At 58.1% G+C, this 20,187-nt stretch overlaps 1 protein-coding gene across 35 annotated transcripts in view; it reads left to right on the forward strand.

Annotated features, from left to right (window-relative positions):
• BIN1 (bridging integrator 1) overlaps nucleotides 1–20,187 on the forward strand; it is a 50,997-nt gene that overhangs the window by 10,381 nt on the left and 20,429 nt on the right. For 26 of the 35 annotated variants that reach the window (XM_021074466.1, XM_021074484.1, XM_021074457.1 and 23 more), the window contains 2 exon segments: nucleotides 14,547–14,627; nucleotides 20,053–20,107. In XM_021074466.1, coding sequence (XP_020930125.1) covers nucleotides 14,547–14,627; nucleotides 20,053–20,107 — 136 coding nt within the window. 35 annotated transcript variants of the gene reach the window in all.

Consider the following 20,187-nt stretch of genomic DNA (forward strand, 5'->3'; position numbering starts at 1 on the left):
GAGGGCTGGATTGTGGTTCCACTTGGCAGTGAGAACACTGGAGCTCACTGGAAACTGGGGTTTCCTCCTCCCTTCATTGGCTCTCCCCAGCTGCCACCCCCATCCCTGAATCTGGTTGGGGGATGCTTAGAAGAAACAATTGTAGTGCAAGTGTGAAAGCTTAGTGTCTTCAAATGAAAATGGTGTGTGGGTGTGTGGGGGCTGCTGGTATGGGGCAAACCCTTGGGGAGGGGTGTGTATGTGTGTGTGCGCTCGTGCGTGCGTGCGTGCGTGTGTGTGTGTGTGTGTATGGGTGGGGAGTCTGCCACTCTAGAGGAGAAGGTGACTCTACAGAGCCACATTGGGCTTTCCACAAGGCCTTAGGATCTCCCACAAGCCACCTGGGAGATGGGGGAACCTGTCTTCCTGCAGGAGTTATAAGACCCCAGAGGGTGGGTTTGAATGTGAGGGGGGCTGGCCTGACCCCGCACTCCACAGGGAGCCTCAGGTAGAGAAAGACTTGGGCATGGACACCTTAGCTCCCACCCCACGTGAAAACAGCATTGGGAGGGTTGGGATCCCAGGGCAGGGAAGGGGAGACTTGAGGAGGAAGTGATGGCCAGGAATACAAGCTGAGTCTTGATCTAAGAATCCACAATTAATTGGGCATATTTGCTGAACCTGGGACGGGGTGAAAGTGTTGTTTTCCTGAAATATAAACTAAGCTGGGAGCATGTGTGTGTGTGTGTGTGTGTGTGTGTGTGTGTGTGTGTGTGTGTGTGTGTCTGTGTGTGTGTGTATGTCTGTGTGTGTCTGTGTGTATCCTCTCCAGGGTCTTAGGAGTGCAGTCTCTTCTGAAAGTGGGCCTGGCTGAGCTGGACTGTCACCACCTTCCCCACGTTGATCCACTCAGGCCTCTGGGTTGGGTGGACTATAGGCCTGGAGGGGTCTTGACTGAGGGGGGTCCTGGGCCCTTCCTGTGGACATAAGGGGTGGTGCTGCCCTGGATCTGGGGGATAGGTGGGAACATCATGGTGCTGTGTGGGGAAAGCTGCTCTGAGGCGGGGGTGCAGGGCTGCAGGCTGAGTGCTGAGTCAGCACTGAGGGAAAACCACCAGTCAGCAGTAGGACAGAACCTGGGGCCTGTGTCTTGACTTTGAGTCACTGTACTTGGGTCACCCTGACCCGCAGTGCACAGCGAGCTGTGAGAGATCGGGAGGATGCTCCCATGGCCTGCAAGTGAACAGCACAGTGGGAGGCTGGCCAGTGCTGTCTGGCTCACCCCCTCCATCTGGGACCCAGGCTGGTACTAGATCCCATTCCATTCGCTCCTCCATGAAATGGGGTGACCATCCTTCCTGCTCAACCCCAGGCTTGGGCGGAGGCTGGTCCCCCCTGTGTGGCTGTGATCCTGGCACCTGCACAGAGCAGGCACTGCCGCCACGTGAGCTGGGAGTGAGGCTCCCCAGCAGGAGGGACAGAAGGGCTATGAGAAGCCTCTCATCCATTGCGGCGAGGGGGCCCCTTGTTCACTTCCCAGCTCTGGGGGAGGGAGGGGGCCTGGCGGGGGTCGGGGGACACCATGGGCCACTTCCCACCACTTCCAGACCTCCCAGCCTGACCCCTCTCCCTGTAACAGCAGGAATCCCTGCCAGCTGTTTTTATTTATTCATGTTTTTATTTATTTATTTATTTATTGGCCATGCCTGCATCATGCAGAAGTTCCAGGGCCCAGGATTGGCCACAGCAGTGACAACACTGGATCCTTTAATGGCTAGGCCACCAGAGAACTCCCCCTGCCACCTTTTAGATGCTCCAGAAGTGTCCAGGTCTGTGGCATGGGGCTGGCCAGGGGCCGGCCTCCTGGGAATCTGGGGCTGGGCGCCCACCCCAGGCCATGCCTTGTGCTGCCTTTTCCTGCTTTTCTCCTTTGGCAAGTCCCTGTGATTTTATCTTTTAAAAAAAGAGAAATCGGTGACCCCGTCTGGCTCTCAGCTTCCCCTGGCTGTTGAACTCTGGGAAAGACGCCCTGGAGGGATGGGGGGGTGCATGGGGGAGGCAGCACGAGGCACCCCCCCCACACACACACAGCGTAAGGGGTGAGCTGTTTGTTGTGATTCTTGCGGGCAAGTGCCCTCTTCTGTGGGAGGTGTGTGTGTGTGTGGGGGGAGCTCTGGCACCCCTCCCCCTCCCGTCCCCATCCCCTCCCCTTCTACACTGCCTCCTTGGCTTTTCTCAGGCAGGCTATGCCAGACCCTGGGAACCTCCTCAGACAGCGAGACATACTCCAGGGCTGGTGTTCACCTGGACCTCCTCCCTCACTGCCCCCCACCCTGTCTTTGATTGTAGAGAAGGGACGTTGGGTGGTGACCTGCCCAGGCCTCTGCACTGTGGCTCTTGCATCACCCCTGTGGTCTCCCGGCTGGGAGTTTGGGGCCCCGGTCCTGTCCACCCTCTGCTGATGTCCTACATCTGCTGGGGTGGGAGGACATGGCCTTCCATCAGGCCCCTCCCTGCCCTCCCATGTTCCCCAGCACAGGCCTAGATATCAGGATTAGCAGGAGGGAGCCTGGAAGAGCCTCTCTGTCCCCTGAACATCACTGTCACTGCATCTGCAGGGGTGGGGGCGCCATCTAACTCCCTGATTGTTCTCAGCACCCCACCCCGATTCCCCCCCCTCCTCTGCTCTACCTGTGATTCCTCTTCCTCAGCCCCCTCCCAGCCTACCCACCTCTGCTCTGGTGGAAATCTCTGGAACTAACCCTGGACTGGGAACAGGACCTGCTGCCCATTCTGCTCTGGGTCCTGAGCCAGTGAGTCCTCACCATTCAATTCTGCACCTGCAAAGTGGGGTGTCCTCACTGGTACCAGGAGCTTGGAGTCAGTCTGGGGCTTAAGTCGGGAAGGCCTGGGCGGGAGGGCCTGATAGTGACTGTGAGGCTGGGGTGGCCTCCCCACTGCTGTGCCCTGTGCCACATGAACCTCGCCAGGTTGCCCTGGGTGGAGCTATTTCAAGCTGACTCCGGGCATCAGCTCTTTTGAATAACACAAATAACCACAAGAGCCACAATAATAGCAACAACGTGTTGGGAAAAAACCGCTATGTCTTGTGCCCTTTAGGTGCTGTTGAATAGTCCATGTTCACAGATGTCGATACACAGGATTCAAGTATAAAACAGAGGAATAGCCTGGTTGCACATTTAGGTTGAACAGACATAGGACAGAAGGCATCCAGAGGGACCAGAGAGCCCTTGTTGGGTCAGGGAAGGCTGCCCAGAGGAAGTGTGTGAAGGGGCTGCTTGGTCTGGTTTCCTGATGAAGACTGGAGGGTGTCTGTGTTCTCTGGGGGTTCAGACCTTTGCTTGGCCCCAGGTGGGGATGGGGGTGGGCCCTTCACTTCCTTGCCCCCGCTCTGTACTCTGCTGAGCTGTGGGCCAGGTGCCTGCTCTGTGGCTCCTCCACACAGGCTGTTCCCCCCTGAGCCCAGGGAGCAGCTGAGGAAGCGCTGGTGGGAGGTGGCCAGGCTGGAGGGCAGGTCCCTCCCCTCTGTTGATGCCGAAGTCCTGGAGCCTGGGCTGAGAATAGCACCCACACTTGCATGGAGGGGACAGGTGGATGGGCGGTGGCTCTGGGGGTGATGGTGCTGACATCTTGGAGCAGGTGGCCTGGGTGGGGCTGTCCTGTCCTCCGCAGGCCCCGCCGAACACCAATACTACAGCCAGCGGGTGGCCTGGGGCCACTCACGTTTGGGGCACCCTGCCAGGAAGACCTCCCTGACCTGTCTGTAGGGGGCTGCCTCTGGGCCAGGCGGTGGGGCTGCTCATCGTGGCTGGTCTCCAGAGGCCAGTGCTTTCAGCTGCTGTTTGGGCTGCAGGGATCTTTATTGTATGATTCCTTTGTTGAAGGGCAGGGTGAAGGTGGTGGGCTGTCAGGGTCTGTGCACAGCCAGAGGGAGGAGGCTGCCAAGGGCAGGTGGGTGGGGGTGGGAGGCGGGCAGCCGCTGTTTGCTGCCCAGTGCCCTGTTAAGCCCGAGTGAGTCATGGGGAGCAGGTGCAAGGGTGGCGGGCACCAGGCACAGGAGAGGCATGCGGGGCTGGGTGGGTGTGGGGTGGGGAAGAGGCTTCCTGGCTTGGGTGGGAGGAATCCCAGGTTAACGCAGGAGTAAAGGGGAAGGAGGGACCCCATCCTCTGTGCAGGACCCTCCTATCCTCACACCCCCCACCTCCATCCTCATGGCCCCTGGAGGGAGACGCCTTGGTTCTGTTTACTTGGCTTAGGGCTCAGAAAGGTGAAGTTTCTGCCCAGAGTTGCGCAGCCTGGGCCTCTTGCCCCAAGGCCTCCCCATTTAAAGGCGCTGGACGTGCCCTCCCCCTCTTCCCTACTTTTCGTAGCTGCACAGTGCACAGCGCAGACCCTAGCAGGCTACCACCCTGCCCTGGGAGCCACTGAGGGGCAGGTGGGTGGGGAGTGGGAGCAGTACCAGGTCTCTGCTCTCATGTCCCCACCTTCCTTCCCGACCTCTCTGGGTGCTCCCAGCTCTCCGTGGCCCCCCAGTGTGCATCTCCAGTCTGCAGCCTCCTTCCCTCCTGCAGCTCAAACCTGGAGTCCCACTCGCTTCTCCCCTGTCACCCATTCTGCACCACTTGTCATATCTCCCGTCCTTGTCCTCAACCATCATTGCCTCTCACCTAGGTCACTGCAGAGCCTTACCTGCCCCAACCTGCTCTATGGTCTGTCCCCCACAGCAGCCTGGGGGTTTACACAGTCGGTCCAGTTACCACTCTCCAGAGCTTCCTACTCTGCCAGGGCTTCAAAGCCAGAGCCTCTGAGAGAGGCTGCCCAGGTGGTCTGTGCCAAGGTTAGAGCACGTAGCCTCTGGAGCCAGGCCTGGAGCTGGATCCTAGCCACCCTGCAGCTGGCAGTGTGCCCCCAGAGTTTTTGGGGGAGTGCTTTGGTTTCCACATCTGCACAGTGGGGATGATGATAACATTTCCTGGGAGAGGTTCTAGAGGTTTTGATTGATGAACCCAGGGAAGGAGGGCTCAATGCCTGTGACTCAGAGCATTTTCCTCCTGCACCCTCCCTCTGGCTTCTTTTAACTCTGGCCTTGCTCTTCCACCCCAGGGCCTTTGCACTTGCTGAGACCTTCCTCAGGTCTCAGTCAGTTCCCTGAGCCCCACCCTCTTGGTGCCCTGCTGTGTTTTTGCTCAGAGACTTCCATGGCCTCCCCCTTGGACTACTGGCCCATCGGGGCAGGGTCCTTGTTCTGCTTTCTGTAGGGTAGAGCCAGGCTGGCTCGGGGAGGGAGGGCGTCTAAGCCAGCCAAGCCCAGGTCTTAGCTGCAGGGGCCACGTCCCAGAGTTCAGGGCTTGGGACTGTGCACTGTGGAGGGAAGATGCCTCTGGGCTGTGGGGCCCCGGAGGAAGGAGCAAGCCCACCCTGAGAAGTGGTGAGAAATCTCTTTCTTCCATTGGAGTGTGGGCTGGACGGGGTGAGGGCTAGAGGGGCTGGGAGTGGGTGGGGCTTGATTGTGGAAGAGGGTGGCCAGCTTCTGTCGGGTGGTCCTGGCCCTTCCAGAAGCCCTCCCACCCACAGGGAGGCCTGCTTCTGGTTCTGGTTCTGTGGATGTCTAGGAGTGGGCTCAGTCTGGAGGGTGGTCCCTCAGGGGAGGGGAGCAGGTCTTGAACAACCCTGGGCCCCCTTCTGCACCCCCTTGAGCCTCCAGGGCACCTCATCTGGCCCCCCACACTGCCCGCGTGGAAGGGGCTCCTTCAGAGAACTTGGGTTCAGATGCTTCTTGCGTACTGAGCCCTGAAAGCTGGGTGCTGAGCCTTGGTTTCCTAACCTGTGTGCCCCCCCTCCCCCACGGGGTAGATAGAGCACTTGTAAAGCTTTGGGACACTTTTGGGTTGACCGCCTCTGCTCTGTGGCTACTTCCCCAGCAACCGCCCCCCCCAGCCCCCCAACCCCTTCCCCATCCTGACTCTGGCCCCTGTGCTCTATTCTGGGCTGTCCAGCCTCCCCGACCCACCCAGCCCACCCTAGTTTCCTCCTGGTCTGGGTGGCCTGCTCTGGCTGCTGGCCACTGGCTTATCTGCTGAACCGACTGGAATTTCAGGCTTCCTGGGGGAGGGGGAAGGGGGGAGAAGAGAAGGGAGGGGGAGGGCTTTCTGGCTGGAATTATCTGGAAACTCCTTACCTGGGGTCAGAGCCCTTCCCTCCACCTGGCAGTGGGGGTGGGTGTGCAGGAGGGGAGATCTGCAGCCCTGACCCTTCCCAGTGGCCAGGAAAGGGGTTGGCAGGGAGGGCTGGGTACTTTCACCAGCCAGTCGTTATGTCAAGGCGCTGCTGTGGGGCTGACACATGTGGATGCCAAGTTTTTAGGTACAAGTTAAGGATATAAAAAAGAAAACCAAACATCACTTCTCACTCTCGCCAGTATCTCAAAAAGAAAGGGAAAATCTCTAAAAAAGAGGAAGGAGGTAATTTTAGAGCCAGAGTCTTCTGAGAAAGGCCAGTTGGTTTCTTCGGTCAGGCAGCCGTCTGGCCAGGGCCCTCAGGAAATAATGAGTCTCTGTGGACAGCCCGGAGGCGGGTGGGGGGCGGGCAGCAGCTTCCAGAACATGAGGACATGTGAATAAAATACATCACCAAGGGGGTGAGGCCCTGGAGCTACAGGGCAGAAAGGGGCGATGGGCCTGGAAATGGTTTTTTGTTTTGTATTTCATTGGAAAAATCATGTCAATCTGTACATTCCTTATGTCACAAAAGTGTTTTTTTTTATTTTTAAAAAATTGAAGCATAGCTGATTTACAATGTTGTGTTAGTGTCAGGTTTACAGCAGAGTTATTCAGGTATCCATATATATAAATCTATTCTTTTCAGATTCCTTTCCCTTATAGGTTGTACAGAGTATTGAGTAGTTTCCTGTGCGGATAAAAGTGGCTTTTTTACCAGTGACATCTTCGGAAGGCAGCAAGGTGGAGCAGGAAGCTGTTGCAGGGAACAGACATGTTGCCTGTTACCCCCAGGCATCTACGCAGCTCCGTTTCAGAACCACAAGTTGGATTTGGGCTTTGAAGTCCATTGGGTTTGGGGTCCTGGCACTGCAGCTCGTGAGCTGAGGGACCTGAGCCTGCTCCTGGATCTATAAAATGAGACGAGTGTCACACCTTGGGGTCCTGCAGATATGAGCCCACCTGTAAGGGGTGTCCAGTGTGGTGGGCCCCTCCTGGGGTCATGCCTTGAATTGTGATCTGTGAGGCTCTTTGAAGGAGGGTGGGTGCATGCCGACTGCTGGGGGTGCGGGGAGCCCGGCCAGATGGGCCGGTGTGGCTGAGGTGATGGGTGGTGAGGGGTCCTGTCTGGAGTGTGGGGTCCTATGGCACTTCCCCAGAGAGGGACGTGGGTGCAGCCTCTCCTGTCACCACTCTCAAGCCACCTGGGGAAACGGGGTTGCGAGCAAGGACTAGGTGCAGCGTGCGGGGTGCTGTCTCTTGGGGGCATCCCTGTGGGTTGGGGTACTGAGGAGAGGCCCTCTCTCCTCTCTGAGGTCTGCCTGCCCCCTGGGAGACTTGCTTGCCCTTTTCTAGTTTCCTCTCCCCACCCTTCTGCATTCTGGGTTCTTCTCCCATTTCTTGCCTTCGTGCTGCTTCTTGTCTGGCTCTGGGTCCTCCCTGTGGATCCTTGCCTCCTCCTTCTGAGCCAGGAGGTGACTGAGAATTGTGGGCAGGACCTGTCGGGGAGTGTAGCTGTGTGTGTGTGTGCGTGCAGACACACAGGCAAGCCCAGCACGTGCACATGCGGTGGGGACCCTGCATTGGGGGGTTGGTTTCTGGGCTCCTGGGCTTGTAGTGCTCCTACCCAAGGCTGGTGTTTTAACATTTCTCTTTCTTCAGGCTGAGCCTGAGCGGTGGCCAGCCTGGCATGGCAGGAGGGCTGAGGGGCCTCTCGCCTTTGCTCTGGGCCTTCTCTTGGCCTGGCTCTGCTTCTCCCCACCGCTGGCCACAGGGGCCCAGGCCCCACCCCCAGCGTGGTCCCCTCCAGCACCAGGGCCTGGGGCAGGGTGTGCTGGGCCTGGCGCCTTCCTCACAGTGTCAGGAAGCAAGGGAGTGCTCAGGGGCCCCCACTGGCTGATGTCAGGACAGTTTGAGCATCGATGATGGTAATGGATGTAACCGAATGCAAGATGGGGCCAGAGTCTGCAAGGCACGACCAGGGCAGGGCTCCTGTCCAAAAGGCCAGGTCATGGAGAGGAGGTGACAAGGCCCTAGACAGCGGGTGCTTCAGGCAAAGATGGAGGGCCGAGCTCCTCAGGCATCAATGTGCGGCGTGTGCGGCATGTGGACCACCAGGGGGCATGTTAAAATGGAGTCAAACCCAGCAGGTATCGGGTGAAGACTGAAATTCTGTGTTTCTTTCTTTTTTATTTTTATTCATTTATTTATTTTTTAGGAGCCACACCTGTGACATATGGAAGTTCCCAGGATAGGGGTCAAATTGGAGCTGCAGCTGCTGGCCTGTGCTACAGCCATAGGAATGCAGGATCCAAGCCACATCTGTGACCTGCACCGCAGCTTGTGGCAACATTGGATCCTTAACCCACTGATCGAGGCAAGGGATTGAATCCACAACCTCATGGGTACTAGTCAGGTTCATTACCACTGAGCCACAATGGGAACTCCTAAAATTTTGTGTTTCTACCAGCATCCTAGGTGGCTCGGAGCTGCTGGTCCCTGGACCCCACTCTGAGTAGTAAAGTGTTATGTGGGTGTAAAGGCGTCGGGGTGGAACGTTATTGGCTGTGGACGTTACACAGTGACAAGGCATCACCCCTCATGATGTGTTAGTTATTGGCAGAAAAGTCACCTTTACAGCGGAGGTCTGGCAAATGACCCCAAACAAGTGGTCAGGCTCGTCACGTGGAGCAGGGGCCACCCCAGCAGATGCTGTTGAAGGGCCAAGGTCACACCACCTTGCAGTGCGCTTGCCAAAGCTGCGTTTAACCTGTGCTCAGTGACGAGACAAGGAGCAGACTAGAGTTCAGGGCACTCTCAAGGGAAAAAATATCAGCATTGGGAGAGAAATAAGTGCAGTGATAGATGTGTGTGGGAATATTCTGGATTAAAGGGCACAGGAGACACAGCAATCAAGGCAATGTGTGGACCATGTTCGGATCCCAGATCAAAATCAAACAACCCAGGGAGTTCCCGATGTAGCTTAGCGGTAATGAATCTGACTGCTACCCATGAGGACTCAGGTTCAACCCCTGGCCTTGCTCAACGTGTCGGGGATCTGGCATGCTGTGGCTGTGGTGTAGGCTGGCAGCTGCAGCTCCGATTCAACCCCTAGCCTGGGAACTTCTATATACTGCAGGAGCAGCCATAGAAAGCAAAAACCAAACCAAACCAAGGAAGACTTGGAGGACAAGGAAGGACACTTGAGTGTGGATGGACACCGGGTCATAGTAGTAAGGAAAGCATAAGCTATCAGAGATTTAGGAGAACATTCTTGCTCTTAGGAGGTGTGTGGAAGTAGTTGGGGTGAGGGGCTGGGGTGAAGGGTCATGATGTCTGCAGCCTGCTTTCCAGTTGTTGGGCTGACACACAAACAGACCAACCAAACTGTTTAAATAGAAAGAAAGGTTGCCTTGGGGTCACAGTTGGTGAGCTGGGGAAGGGCAGGTGGCAGTCAGCAGGACTGTTCTCTCAACTTGCTCTGTAGAGTGATTTCCAAGCAGAAGAGGGGAAGGGGCGCATGCAAAGAGTCCACGGGCTGGGGCTTGCCTCCCCACCCCCTGCCCTGTGGAAGCCCTGCCCAAGGGGCTCCCAGGTTCCCAGGGGGTCAGGAGGAGTGTGGGGATGGGCTCAGGCCCCTGTGACATCCATCACAGGGGGCCAAGGGCTGGAGGACCATGACCGCCATGACCGGCTGTGTGGGGGAGGGAGGATGAAGCAGGTGGCAGAGATGGGGACACCCCAGGGGGTTGGGGGGTGAGCCAGAAACCCCGAGGCCCTGGGTTTGGGCAGGATATCCTACCCTGGCATGTCTGCCTGGGGAAGGGCAGCTCCAGCCACCAGGTGGTCTTTGGCCCAATTCTGGTGTCTCCCTCTTTACTTCTGCCTCTTGGGGTGCCTCCATTAGGACAGGTCTTGGCTGTGGGTGCTGAGAGACCTGTGGGAAAGCCTGGCCTCCACTGCCCTTGTATCTTGTGCCCGCCTGCCAGGAGCCTCTTTGAGGCTGCGAGGACATGCATCCTGTTGCTGTGGTCCCCTGACCGCAGGCCCTGCTGAAGGAGGAAGTGCGATGGTAACGCCCAGCACCAGTCGAAGTTAGTTCTCTGACCAACCTGACTGAGGCTGTGGCCCTGGAGACGACAGAAGGGATGATGAGAAAGGTGCAGGCCTGCGGGGGTCTCAGCAGCTGGGTGGTGGGTGCCAGGGGCTGGACAAGGCCCCAGTGTGTGAGTGTGGGCTCTGGGGGCTGCGGCACTCTGGGGTGGGGGTGGTCTCTGTCTCTGCTGGTGGTTAGGAGACCTTCTGCCTGGCTCAGGGCTGGGGGCTGGGGGACCAGGTTCCCCTGAGCCTTGGCTTCTTGAAGTGTTTATTCCTGCCTGGGGCCAGGCTGTTCTGATGGGCGGGTGTCCCTACAAAGCAGGGGCCCAGCCACTCTCTGGGCAGAGGGCCGAGATGAGGGCCTGTGTTTGGCCAGGCTGGGGGTTTTGGGGGAGCAGGTCTGCTGGGTATCCCTCCTTCACTTTGGAGCTTGGGAGCAGCCCTGTGCTGTGTCCTGATTTACCTGCCATCTGTCGCGTGGAGGTGAAGACACTTAACCTTGGAGGAGGGGACCGTGTGCTCTGCTCTGGGTTTGGTGGCCGAGCCTACAGCGGGGCTGTGCGGAGGCATGTGTGCACCGTGGGCTGGACTGTCCCCCAGGCTGATGGCCGGCCAGGCGGAGAGGAGAGGGCTTGGCAAGATGGCCAGGTGGTGGGTGGGGGCTGGTGCCGGCTTCTGGAGGCTCTGGGTTGTGAGAGGCTGGGGAAGGCCCCCTCCCCCACAGCCCCCCGGCACAGGAAGCTGTCGCTAAGGCCCGGCGATGTGAGGCACTGGGCTGTGTCCTGGGGAACCTCCTGCCCTGCCCAGGGAGGGGTCACAGCCCAGCCCCAGAGGCTGACCTGGGGATGTTGTCAGGAGGTTCGTTCTGCACCACCCCCCACCGGATTGGTCCTCCCAGACACTTCAGCCTCTTTCCTATCTGGCCAAGCTGAGGATGTGGTGAGAGCAGACACAGTGGCACTGATAAGGCTGGGCTTGGGCTCTGAACTGCGAATTTGTTGTGGTGGGCTGTGGCCTGTCCTCTGTCACATCATCTGAAAGGCTCCCCTGTGTTTACAACAAGTGTGGATAAGTGTGACATGGCATGTCTGGGGCTCCCTGGACAGGGAGGGAATGCTACCTGCCATTGCTGCTGTTCATTCTTCCAAAGCCAGTTAGTGGCCTGCATCCCCTAAGCCCCTGAGGGCCAGGCCCCTCTTGATACGCTGGGTCCCTGGCTACTCCCTGCAGCTGTCTGAGCTCCACACTGGGTGCCCTGCTAACCATGTGTTGGATGGATAGAGAGTCTGGGTCCCCAAGGCCCAAGGCCAGGCTTCCCTCTCGGTGAGCGGGGGGAGCTCTGAGCATGTGTCCCAGGTGAGGGCTCTGGCGGAGTCTGGATAGAGCAGCCTTAAGGCATCCGTGGGCCTGGGGACAGATGGCACAAGGCCGAGAAGCTCTCAGGTGGCAGGTGGGATGGGGTGTGGTCTGGGCAGTGGTGGGGATGGGGGCGCAGCTGAAGCCCAGGTGTGGAGGGTGGGAGATGGAAGTTGGTAGCCTTGATGCTGTGGGGTTTACTGCACTGAATTTTGTTCCTATCCATGTGCCTGGTCAGGCACCTAGCTTGCCTTTTCACTGTGGCCACACCCAGAGCTCCCTGGGGACAGGGGTCCTTCCCTGGTCTGTATCGTGGGGTGAGTAGAGTAGGTCCTCACGGGCTGCCCTGAGCCTCAGTGCCATGGCTTCAGTAATGGCTCCTTGCTGCCTGGGCACTGAGGTGTGGCCACTTTTGGAGCTGAGCAGTCAGCTCGAGGTCACCCCCCCGCCCCCGCTACAATGGCCCTTGCAGGGCTGGGCCCACTGGGAGGCAACACGGGTCCCCCACAATCAGACCTCAGATTATATGAATCCTGACAGCACCTTTCATGGCGAGCTTTCAGCACAGGCTGTGTACTTTCCATAACCAACCCTCCCATTTTAAGTAATGGGAGTCGGAGGCTGAGAGATGGGCTGTTTTGTTCAAGGGCATGACAGCCTTCAAAGTTCACAGCTCAGATGAGAATATGTTGCATGTCTGCCCTGTGCCCAGTGCTGTTAGGGAGCTGGGGTCACAGAGAGGCCTGGACCTTGTCCTCGACCTCAGGCTGTTCAGGCTTGGGCAGGCCCAAGGCAGACACTCCGCCAGTGAAGAGACTTGGTCCCGGGCCCTATGTGGTACAGAGTACTGTGGAGGAGGGAGGGGGCAGAGGCAGCTTCATAGAGGAGGTGTTGCCTGAGCAAGGTTTTGAAGGATGAATAGGAGTTTGCTGTGTGCACATGCATGCCCATACAATCAAGGATGGAGTCTGTGCCTGTGACTTCTGTCTGGCATCTTGGGAGGCCATCAGTGTGGACTGGGAGGGTGGGTTCATGTCAGGCCCAGCCCCTGGCTGTGTGAAGCCTTTCAGAGACCCTCAGTACTTCAGTACCTGTTACAGGCCAGGTACAGACCTGAGCCTTAATGTTCTCTATTTCCATGAGGCTGCTTTCTTGAGGCTTCAGGACCTCCCTGGTGGCTTCAGCTGCTGGATGAATCACACAGCTGTGTTTGATGACTGGGGCCACATATGCGTGTCTATGTGCACATCTGGGGCCTCGGTGCCCTCAGGAGTTGCTGATGGTGGGGCAAGGGCTGGCAGTGCTGCTGACTGAGTGCACCTCCTTGGGGAGAAGGAAAAATAAGGGGGCGGACAGAGTTACCTGCCCAGGGCTCCTGCCTGAGCAGGTGACCCTGCCACCTGCAGGAACTTCTGCTCTAGCCCTGGTGGCCCCTGCTGACTTCCAGAAGTTCTTTCCCGGCTGATGGTCCTTTCCCCTGGTTGTGGGGTGGGGGAATGTGGCTGGGGCAGGATGGATGGGGTCGGTCACCTACCCATACTCCGTGTCCAGTGGGCCAGGCTCCTCTGCAGCTTGCAGGCACGGCTGCCAGGGGAGTAGGGAGCCTGTGGGTTGGGGGAAATGCCCATTTTCTTGCGTGTGTGGTTTGGTTTTGCTTTTTTGTCAGCTCTGTGTCAGTACTTGACGTACAGCTGCACTTGCCTGACGCACAGCGTCTGAGTGTTGTAGCACCGAGTTGTTGGCGGACTGCTCTCAGGGTCCACCCCTGCCTATCCCCTCAGCCCTCACTTTTCCTCTTCTTCCTCTGTGACCTATGGTCACCTTCAGTAACTTGAAATTCCCTGGTAATGGACCTCATTCTTGTTGGTTTGGCTGTTGTCCCTGATGGCCATCTCATGTCCTTTCTGCTTCCTGTGGGGACGCCAGCCCAGGCTGTGGAGGGGAGTCCCTGCCTCCGTCTCCCCACAAAGTCCACTTCCTCTGGGGCCAGTGTCCTTTCTGCACCTGCTCTCTTGTTCCCCTGCTCTCCCTGCTGCCCGCCCTTCCCCTCCCATGTCTTTACTTTCTGCCTGACCACAGAGAAGGGATGGGGGGGATTGTATGGGAGCTGAGGGGGGACCTGGGAGGCGCTGGCGGGTCTGGTCAGGGTTTCTTCCCAGGCTCCTGGTCCAACTCCCTCTTCTAGATCTTCCCCTCACTCCTGGTCTTGAGTTCTCCGTCTCTGCCTTTACCTACCCCTGCCCATCTGTGCCCTCTGTGTCCTTTCCCTGATATGGCAGAGATGGGCAGCTATGACTCACTGAGGGGTGGGAGGGTCTGAAGTTCTGGGAGAGAGGAAGTGGCCATGCCCTGTGTGCCCTTGGGTGCCTGTGTGCGTGCTGGGGTGGGGCTCTAGAAATGGGACAGTCTGCTGACTCCAGCCAGCCTTCTGGCCTCCTGGTCCCCTGCTCAGAGGCCAGCACCTCCCTGCCTCTCACCTAGGGCATGCACAGGCCTTGGGGGGGGTGCAGCCGCCCCTACTGGCCCTCATGCCCACTTTCAACCACCAGGGTGGGGTGGGGGTGGAGCACCTCGGGGTGCAGTGTGAGACCAGCTAGAGGGGCGCCTGCCCTCTCCTATGGCTTTGAAGCCCTCCTCCTGGTTTCTCCAAACTCCTCCTCTGGACTGATGGTGAGGTGAGGGGTCCCAAGACCTGGTGTCCTGGGGGTCCCAGCATCTGCAGGACATCAGACAGCTCCAGGGCCCTGGGTTGGGTGATACTGGCTGTGGGCCTCCCGGCCCCTGACTGTGGGGGAGGGTCTGCGATGTTGGTGACTCTTGGTGCAGCCACTTCCCTTCTCTTCTCTAATGCTCTTTCTGTCCCCTCTGCTTTGGCAGGTCCTCCAGAAACTGGGGAAGGCAGATGAGACCAAGGATGAACAGTTTGAACAGTGTGTCCAGAATTTCAACAAGCAGCTGGTGAGTGTGGGTGGCCCTTGGCCTTAGGGAGCTCATGAAAATGAACTGTGCCTGCCAGGTTGGAAATGTCAGCAGCTGAATTTGTGAGTAGGGGGCTTGAGAAGGGGGATCTACAAGGGTGGGCGAGGTCATGGAAGACTTCTTGGAGGAGAGAGCACTGGTACTGGGTGTGGACTGTGGGAATGAGAAGGATATGCTTTAGGTCCTTGATAAGGCTGAAGGGGTGGGCATGGGAGTTGGCAATAGACTGTGGCCAGACTCTGGAAAACCTTGGACTTCAAAGCAAGTGAGAACCCTGTAGAAGCTTCTCACATGGAGAGTGGTATCTGCAGGGTTTAATACAGGAGCAGAGCAGACTGGATTTGGGCACTGGCTGAGTGGCAGGCTCCAGCCATGTATAGGTGGCTTTTGGATGCCTCCTGACAGCCCTGTATGGCGGCTTGTGTCACTGTTCCCCTTTTGTAGATGAAGTGGTTGAGGCTCAGAGAAGTTGGGTACTTTGCCCAGGGTCATCCAGCTTTGGGAGTGGACCAGACCTAGACTTATCTGGCTGCAAAGACTGTTAGGGGCTTAAGGGCATCCTTAGCAATTCCTCCTTGGGGTGCAGTGGGAGGTCAGGGGCTGGTGACAGAAAGGCCTTAATTCTGATGGTAGTCTGGTGGCAGTGGCAGATACAGGGTGGGACATCCTGATCAAAGGGCTCTAAACACCCTGACTGGGTTGTACCTGAACCTTCCCCTGCAGCTCTGCCACATCTAGAAGAAGCCGGTTTGGTGGCTGTGTCAGAGGGCAGTAGAAGAGGGAAGGGAGATGACCCTGGTGATTCCGCTTCCTGGGGAGGGCCACAGAAGCAGGGAGAGCAAGCTGGGCCATGGCTCTGTGGCTTCTGCAGACCAGCCCCAGGGAGTGACAGGTGGGGATGGAGGTCGGAAGAGGCCACAGGAATGCGCAAGGGTATGGGGGTGGGGCAGGGTCCAAGCTGTGCTAGGAAAGGGGCCCAGACTCGGGGCTGGGAGGGTCCTGGCATCTTCACACTCCTTGTCCACATCAGAGGCCTCAGAAAGCACTGAAAGTGTCCACCAACACTTCTGCAGCTGGAATGGACCCCCCCACCTGCCCCTGGCAGAAGAGTCTTCCTTTGGAGAACTCTGACAGCCCACTGCCCAGGGGCTGGGAACAGCTGGGAGGGGGCAGGGGCCCAGGGCCCAGTCCACTCTCCCTGCAGAGAAGCTCTCTGAGGGTCCCCAGAGCAGACTGGGAGCCCCATGGCTACCTGTTCCCCAGCCAGTGACTGGAGGTGTTTCAAGGCCCATAACTGAGACATCCATTTCTTATGTGGCTCCTGTGAGCCCTTGACCCTGAGGTCTCAGTTTTCTCACCTGTAAATGGAGGCTTGAACAGGAACTTCTGATTCTGTCTCCTGGAAGCCCCAGGCCGCGTCTTGTGTTCATCTGCTCTCCCCGGGTTGTTGGCTGCTCTGAGAACCTTTTAGAGAGGTGCTGTTTCTTGTTTCTTGGGGACCTACTACAGATGAGGCAGTGCTCTGTTTTACACAGATGTGAACCTTGCAGCCTGGAGGTGGATGCTCATATAACTTTGTTACAGATGGGGGACCCGAGGCTTAGAGAGGTTAAGCAAGTCTTCCAAGGCCACATAGCTGCTGTGGGGTGTGGGGGTTAAATCCAGATCTGTTCCCTGTCAGGTTCCCTCTCTGGTCTTGAGGAAGTGTTAGGGCAGCTCCTGAGCTGCAGCCCTGGTATGTGCGGTGGCCTCGGTGAGGACAGCACAGGTCTGCCGCCTGGCTCCAGAGCTGTGACTGGAACATTGCTCCCTCCTCTGGCCTTTCAGAGTCACCCTCCTGGTCCCTGGCTCTAGATGAGGCATCACTCACTGATCCTTGCACAGAGGGGCTGGGGAGTGAGGCCAGGGCTAAAGAGAGCCAGTGCTAGGGGCTGCCCATGGCTCCCTGGTTGTAGGTAGGGTGGTCATTCGATCTGATACCCTGTCTGCCCTTGCATTGGGTAGGGTGGTTGGCTTCTTAGGGGCCCAGGGTGGAGGCAGGGTGGGGGTGTTTGAGGTCTGTTGGAGGTGTGGGGTAAGCCTCCTGGAGGAGTTAGGGCAGCTGGGCAGTTGTAGGTTTGACTGGTGTGTGGGAGTGACTGGGGGTGGGGGTCAGGGTTTAGGGAAGTGTGAGGTCACTGTTCTCAGGGAGCTGTTGGGCTTGGGGGGCCCTAGGAAAGGCCAGGTGAAGCTTGAGCTGGGGAGCTTGCTCTTCATCAGGGACTACCCGATGTGGTGGGCCAGTGCTGGGCGGGGCTGAGGACCGCAGGGAATATGAGCTTCAGGGAAGTGCGTGTCCTACCCTCCTTGTGGAGGTGGCCCTGGGAGAGGGTGTAGGGCCCCTCTACACTGAACCAGTGCAAGCTGCCACACCCTGCCCTCTATTCCTGCACTGAAACCCTTCAGGGCCACTAGCACCTCCACCCACCTGAGTGCTCCACCAGCATGGCCTCCTGGAAGCATCTGGGTCCTCCAGGCACTTCCTCCTTGGGGCCACTGGACCTTGCACCCCAGGGTTCATCATTGCTGTTTGTGTCGCCAAGGTGGGCAGGTTTGATTCCTTCTTGTGCCCCAGGGCCCTCCCAGGACTTTGCTGTAAGTGGACTTCCTCGAATCGTGTATAGACCCTCTGGTGTTGACTGCAGGGTCAGAGTCACCTGGAGCTGGTGGTCCATGCAGGAGTGCACTTCCCTGTCCCCTAGCTTCACTGGAAGGGTGGGGGCTGATGTTAGGGGAGTGGGCATAGCCTCTGGAGGGAGGTCTGGGGGGAAGTGGGTGCCTGCCAGGCATGCTGTGGAGCCACATCTGATGTTGGTCCTGGGCTGTGGTGCCCCTTCCAGACCCTGAGTCTGGAGCCAGGAGAGGGGCAGTGGCTCCAGAACATCCTCAGTTGCTCTGTGAATGTGTGTTAGAGCCCAGGAACCTCCAGTAGGCTGTTTCTCAGAGCCATTGTGGAGGGCAGCTAGGCTGGGTTCTGTTCAGCGGGAGGAGCTGGCTGGGGACTGGGGGGGGGTGCTGATGCTTGGGGACCAGCTGCAGTTGGCACAGGGGAGGCAGGGCTCCGGGTGCCCTGTGCATCTGTGCCCAGCCTGCCTGTTCACAGCGTGGCCTTGTTTGGAAAGCACAAGGGGCCCTGGTACGGCCTGAAGCCCAGGCCAGCGTGGCAACCCGCCCTGTGGCGACCCTTTCCTCGGGGTGCAATGTAGACAAGATGGGGCTGGTGGGGAGGGGCGAGATGATGGAGGCTTGGTGGGAAGAGAAGGTGGGCCTGAAAGTTTCTGTGACATTGGAAGAATCCAGTAGCATCACCTCGCAGACACACTTTAATCCTCATCTCTACCAGCCCAGCATTAATAGTGAAGGTGAGGGAGGCTGTGATGAGAGTGGGTGGAACTTTGCCTTGCTCCTGAGTCCACGGGGTCCACTTGTGATTCCATTCCACATTCTGGATGGAATTCTGGAGAGGTTTGAATGTTTATGGAGTGGCCTTTGGTTTTGTCCTTTAATCTTTAATCAGCACGCCTCAAACCTGGGTGTTCTTAAGAATTATGTGTGGCCAGGAGTTCCTGTCGTGGCTCAGCAGAAACGAATCCCACTAGGAACCGTGAGGTTGCGGGTTTGATCCCTGGCCTTGCTCAGGAGGTTAAGGATCCGGTGTTGCTGTGAGCTGTGGCGTAGGTCACAGACGTGGCTTGGAACTGGCATTGCTGTGGCTCTGGCGTAGGCCGGCAGCTATAGCTTTGATTAGACCCCTAGCCTGGGAACCTCCATATGCCGCGAGGCATAAAAAGACAAAAGACCAAAAAAAAAAAAAAAAAAAAAAAAGGGATTATGTGTGGCCAGGGTCCTGTGCTCTATGAGTCTGAAGGAATATTTGGAGAGGTTTCCTTTCTTTTTTTTTCATGTGGAAGTTTCCAGGCCAGGAATCAAACCCGAACCACAGCAGTAACCTGAGCCGCTGACCAGAGCTGCTACAGTGACAACCCCAGGTCCTTTACCTGCTGAGCTACATGGGAACTCCAAGATTCCCTTTTTTAATGCAGTGACCTGAAACCCTCCCTGCACCCACCATCCTGTGGAAGCAGCATCATAACAAATAGGCAGCTGTGTGACTTCTCTGCCCTTATGACCCATTCAGCGAACTGTGGCCAAGTGCCCAGGCCTTGGAGGGTCTCGCTGGCTGTGTAGCCTTGGGCAAGTCAGGTGGGTCAGTAGGTGTCAGCGTGTGGAAAGTGCTGGCCCCAGTCTGCCGCTGCTGCCCAGAGTTCTGAGGACACCAGAACAGGAGGAGCAGGCGGTGGCCATGAGGAGGTCGTCCTGTTCATGGGTACACAGGAGGGCTTTGGGGGTTCTGGGGGTGAGCCTGTGCAGGGTGGCTGCATCCTGCCTGCCCTTGGCTGGATCACTGACCTGCAGAAGTTCCAGGCTGGCCCAGCTGGAGCTCTGCAAGGGTGCCGGTCTCCCAGGACTGTGGCTAGCTGCTGTGGTCTAGCCCTCTGCCAGGGAGAAGGGCTTGAAAACAAGGGGGGTCACTGAGACAGGGGCTGGCCTGCGGCAGGGAGAGCCTGGGAGGTCAGCCTCAGGTTCACACGCTCCGGGGCACCTTCTCCTGTGCCCTTCCACCCCCATCATTGTCCTCCGTGGCACTGCCCTGCCCCCTATGGAACTGATGGCCAGAGGGCGCTGAGGCTTCACTGTGCATCCTGCTCTTGGGAACCCTGGGGGCTGCTCTCCCGGCTTGGGGGCTCCGCTCCCTGGCCCACTCCCCCTTCAGCCTTGCCTCCTTCATCTTCCCTCTCAACTGGGCCAGTGTCCCAAAAGGCCTGGACGTGACCCCTCTCTTCTCTGCGCCCCTTCCAGACCTCTCCTCTCTCCGCGGGCTGGCCTTTGTCCACAGGGCCTCCTTCCGTGTGGGATGCAGGGGTGCCCACTGGCCTCAGGCACTGCCTGAGCCTTCAGAGCAAGGTGCTCCCTGGTCCCTTGGGCCCTGGTCCTCCTCCTGCTCCTAGTGCTCCTGGGCTGCCTGGATCACAGGTGCCTGAGGGCAGGCCTGCAGTGTGGGCCATATCATACATGCAGGTCATGTGTGTGTCTTGTCCAGGGTGTGGGGGGTCTCTGCCTGCCATGTGGGTTGAGAAGAGTGCCTGGGAGGGAAGATGATGACAGACGTGGGATGAATGTCCCTTTGGGCACAGGGCTCCCGAGGGGTTGCATAGCCTGGGTGTTTGCACATCTGCTGTCCAGGAGCTCAGCTGCGACTTAATTCGGATGGCTGATGGGTGGGGTGGTCCACAGGGGTGTAGGAGGCCGAGGGCCGATGTGGGCTGTGCCCCTGGCCCTCACCCTCTTGTCTTTGTCTGCGTAGAGTGAGGGCACCCGGCTGCAGAAGGATCTCCGAACCTACCTGGCCTCAGTCAAAGGTGAGGGTCGACCTGGCCTGGGTGGGTGGGTTCCCTGGGAGGCAGAGGGGTGCCTTCCCCAGGGCAGCTGATGGGCGAGG

The sequence above is a fragment of the Sus scrofa genome, chromosome 15 (assembly GCF_000003025.6).
Source record: "Sus scrofa isolate TJ Tabasco breed Duroc chromosome 15, Sscrofa11.1, whole genome shotgun sequence".
Taxonomy (NCBI): Eukaryota; Metazoa; Chordata; class Mammalia; order Artiodactyla; family Suidae; genus Sus; species Sus scrofa.